The sequence below is a fragment of the Macrobrachium nipponense genome, chromosome 18 (genome assembly GCF_015104395.2).
Source record: "Macrobrachium nipponense isolate FS-2020 chromosome 18, ASM1510439v2, whole genome shotgun sequence".
Taxonomy (NCBI): domain Eukaryota; kingdom Metazoa; phylum Arthropoda; class Malacostraca; order Decapoda; family Palaemonidae; genus Macrobrachium; species Macrobrachium nipponense.
In genome coordinates, this window is record NC_087211.1 from 69,891,646 (window position 1) to 69,896,645 (window position 5,000).

Sequence of the window (5,000 nt, forward strand, 5' to 3'; positions counted from 1 at the left end):
TAATCCAGGCTCGGGATCAGCACTGCGCTTCCCGAAGAATTTTTTGTTGAGATGGCCATGTTTCAGCCCACCGGCTCCGCCAAAGCCTTTCAGGAAGTGGTTTCCATGACTGTATCCGTTGGAGTGGCTGAATCCATTGGCATAGTTGTTGGCACTCAAGAGCCCACCTTTGGCACCGAATCCACCACCGAATCCGCCGAATCCTCCTCCACCTCCGAGGCCAATTCCCCCGAGTAATCCAGGCTCAGGATCAGCACTGCGCTTCCCGAAGAATTTTTTGTTGAGATGGCCATGTTTCAGCCCACCAGCTCCTCCAAAGCCTTTCAGGAAGTGGTTTCCATGACTGTATCCGTTGGAGTGGCTGAATCCATTGGCATAATTGTTGGCACTCAAGAGCCCACCTTTGGCACCGAATCCACCTCCGAATCCGCCGAATCCTCCTCCACCTCCGAGACCTAAGCCGATTCCAGGAGCAGCATCGGCGACGAAGCCCACCACCAGAATTCCGATCTGAAGTGAAAATTACAAATTCATATAATCTTGAGAGGCACGACAGAGATATGGGGATAACACTGACTATTTTCCTGAACGTTTGGTGTTAAAACATTAGAAACAATAAAAATAGTAGACCATACAAGTAGGGTAAAAGCTTCCGAACTGTGTGAAAAAACCTTGCCATAGACTTCTGAATGATAAATGTACATAAACAAGAGCACATTATATGTACAAATAATTACAGTTGTCTGTAAGTTTAGCCACGTACGTAAATAAATAACTGTCCCCCTATGATTCTACTACAGTGCTTTGGAACTGTGAAGTATATTTATATTATTCTTTTTTTTTTAGTTTACTTGGTTAATAATTTCTGTATAGCGCAATCTGTGTTAAGATATAATAGTAAGTAATTTTCAAATTAATTTATCTGTCATAGAGGCCATGTATATATATATATTATATATATTATATTATATATATATATATATATATATATATATACATAACTATATCTATATATATATATATATGCATATATATATATATAATATATATAGTATATATATATATATGTATATATATATATATTATATATAAATATCTATATATATATATATATATAATATATATATATATATATATATATATATATATATATATATGTATACATATATATATATATATATATATATTGTATACATATATATATATATATATATATAATATTATTTATTATGTATATATATATATTATATATATATGTATATATATATATATATATATATATATATATATATATATATAGTATATATATATATATATATATATACTATATATAAATATATATATATATATATATACATATTATATATATATATATATATATATATTATATATATATATATATATATGTATGAGAGAGAAAGAGAGAGAGATAGGGTTGCACAAATACACCTTCCAATATATATATATATATATATATATATATATATATATATATATATATATGATAGAAAGATAGATATTCTGCTAAGGTACTTCGAAAAATATTCTTTTAAAGTTACTCCATTCTCTTACCACGAATCTCATGGCTGGATTCTCACAGTAGATATCAGTAGGATGATGCTCTTGCAACTTTTGTCAATCCGATGCGAGTCCTGCCTTTTTATATGAAAAGAATATAAAGGAATTCTTGCGGGTCATTGTCAGTCTCAGCCCCGCCCACGCAGGGCCCAAGACAGGCTAACATTGACCATGAATTTCTCTGATTGTAAATATGACATTGATTTAAAAAGTGGACCTTGAAATTCCTCTCAAAATCTGTATCTGTTTACTTTAGGAAATCATCTAGTATATGTGTTTTGTATATATATATATATATATATATATATATATATATATATATATACATACATATATCTATATATATATATATGATATATATATATATAATATATATATCATATATACATATACACATAAATACTAGATGAATTTCTAAAGTAAACAGATACAGATTTTGAGAACAATACAACTCTCCATCTATTACACACACACGCATGATATATATATATATATATATATATATATATATATATATATATATATATATATATATATATATATATATATATATATATATATATATATATATACATGCGTGTGTGTGTAATAGATGGAGAGTTGTATTGTTCTCCCCTTCTCTGTCTCTCTCTGCCGGTCGTTTCGCATCTAATCACAATTTATTTTCAATTTTGCAATCATGGTTCCTTCCTCAACTTCCGGTATACTTTACCGCCCATAAATCTAAATACGTTATAACTCAGAGTTTTCTTCGACATCAAAACAAACACCAAGGACGGAATATTGAATGCTACGCTCTTGGTGAATTACAGCTTTGTCGATAACTAAAATTTATCATTCGTTAGAAAGTTTGGTTTGAACGTATTCCTTTTTCATTCATAAACATACGACATTGCGTTAGTTATCACCGAAGGAAACCCTTAAAATGATAAGTCACTGATTTTGTCAATACATCGTGTGTGATTTCCTTTGTCAAAATATAACCGTAAACTTCCCTTTTGTAAGTGATTTGCTCGTAAGAGAACAGTCAAATGACCTTTCCAAGAAAGATAGCATTTATACCTGCAAATGACGTGAATGACGTATTTAAATCATCCCTAAAGAACCAGGAAATGCAAAGTTGAAAACACATTGATTGGCAGATCTTGAATAAAAGGGTATTTTCTGGTTGTTTCGGGAGTATATTTAAGGCACCTTCCAACAAATAATATTAATTTGGTCGGTTATCATTTCAAAACAAATAAAAGCAGAGGTGAATAGAGACTAGAAAAGCAATATACGGGATACTATTTTCAGAATAAACGGTGGTTGTAAAGATGAATTAAAACAGTATTATTGAACAAACAAGCCACTACAGAAATTGAGGTTTTGCAATTCTGTATCCTGGTATATACGTATTCATATTTTTTTTTATTTCACGTTACCGTATCATGTCTCAAATATGTTTCATTGTTGTTATCCTTCTTTTAACTAAATATTTAAAACCTTGTTTCCATTCGTGAACTTGCATTGGTTTATGACTGTCATCTCTAACTAAATATATTACAAAAAATAGTTTCAGTTTTTATTCGAGGCCGCTTTGTTCAACTGCCGTGGCTCTCAGTTGTAGTGGCCCTCTGTTACTCTGTTGCAATCAACTGTCGTGGCAATTGATTGCAAAGGCAATCGGCGCTAGGCTGATATTGCACTCAGTTTTTGTGGTGCCTAATGGTTAGAGCGCCTAAATGTAGTGGCCCTCAGTTTTCGTGGCACTTAACTGGGCCATTCAGAATTGGTTCTCATCTGACAAAGCACTTAATTGTTGTGGTGTTCAGTTGTCAACTCAAGGAGAACAGATTTAGGAGACTCAGAGGCGAAACTATAATAACGGAAGATTAGCTCGGTTTTATGTCGAAAAAAATGGAGCTAGGAAATGCAATTTTTGTCCTTCGATTGAGAGTTGGAGAAATATTTAAAAATGTACAGGCATACACATAGGTTTTATAGACCTAAAGAACACACACACACACACACACACACACACACACACATACAAGAAGCAACTCTAAAAAAAAGACATGCAATTTTTGAGAGTTGGGGAAATGTTTAAAAATGTATAGGCCTACATGTAGGCTTATAGACCTAAAGAACACACACGCATACACACAAAAAACGCAACTCTAGGGAATTTGGAGCTGTATGAGAGAACAAGTTCAATAAAATACTTTATAGGATTACTCTCAGGTTTGTATGAATGTGCAAAAACACTTAGGTCAAAGAGTAGCGTTCCTGACGGGGCGAGTTTCCCATAGAATAGACCCCATATTGCACCAAGGAGCCACTGTTGCCAATTGGTCTGTTTACCCGCCAGAACTCGGGACAAAACCCAAACAAAACCTTACAAATAAGTGATTTTCGCGTATCTGTTAGCAATATACGTATATAATAGAGCAATTGTATGATTATTGCATTAATATGACAGCTAAAATCCATTGAAACGGTTCGTAGTAAAGCTACCAGCCTATGTGGAAAGCTCTGCTGAATTGGCAACGATGCTAAGGACCTTTCCCAAGAAATTCGATGATAACCCATAAGAAGACGATCCAGTCAACCTAGTCCTTACCGTTTGAAGATGATATTGCAAAGTGCAACCCTAGGGAGAGGAGGTGGAGCGGAAATTAGAATATGGGAGAAAGGACATTGGGGGCAATGGACTGAAGATGAACTCGTAGAAAACGGGAAACGAGAAATTTTATGCAAATCAGCTCTTAGAAGTCTGTCCGCCGTGAGAGACTGAAGAGTGTGGGAAGATTCAGATGTATGGGATCACATATACTTCAAATATTTAGTGATTTATATGCAGAGATGACACAGACTCTTCAGGCGTGAAAAATAAAGTACTTGGAGGTACCTGGTATCATTTGTAATTGTAGAATGAGTGTAACGGTTAAATGTATATAGTAAATGAAACAACAGATGGCCCAGCACTGCTGTACGGGACAAAGAAACATTGGTGATATATATTATATATATATATATATATATATATATATATATATATATATATATATGTGTGTGTGTGTGTGTGTGTGTGTGTGTGTGTGTGTGTGTGTGAAAGTTGACCCGCGCGGCCGCCATCTTGTAACCCCGATGACTTGTTAAATATAAAGACTAATATAAATATAGTAAAATATTATATATGTATATAATATTAATTATATAATTATATTAATTAATATAATATAATAATATAATATATATAGAGAGAGAGAGAGAGAGAGAGAGAGAGAGAGAGAAAAGAGAGAGAGAGAGAGAGAGCTGCGGAATAACAAAGACAGGAAACGATAAGGAAAGGTTTAAGTGTGAGATCAAATAGAAACAAGGAATATTAGAATGTTTGGTAAAATAGAATAACATGTAGAATCCTACATTCGCCACGGGAT

General features: G+C 33.1%; 1 protein-coding gene across 1 annotated transcript in view; it reads right to left on the reverse strand.

Annotated features, from left to right (window-relative positions):
* Positions 1-1,653, reverse strand: part of LOC135197122 (uncharacterized) — a 2,089-nt gene extending 436 nt beyond the window's left edge. The window contains exons 1-2 of the mRNA XM_064224088.1: positions 1,573-1,653; positions 1-510 (exon numbers count right to left, since the gene is read on the reverse strand). The exon at positions 1-510 is cut by the window's left edge and continues 436 nt beyond it. Of these exons, the coding sequence (XP_064080158.1) occupies positions 1-510; positions 1,573-1,584 (522 nt within the window). The 5' untranslated portion in view covers positions 1,585-1,653. The remainder of the gene's footprint in view (positions 511-1,572) is intronic.
* Between the last annotated feature and the right edge of the window lie 3,347 nt (positions 1,654-5,000).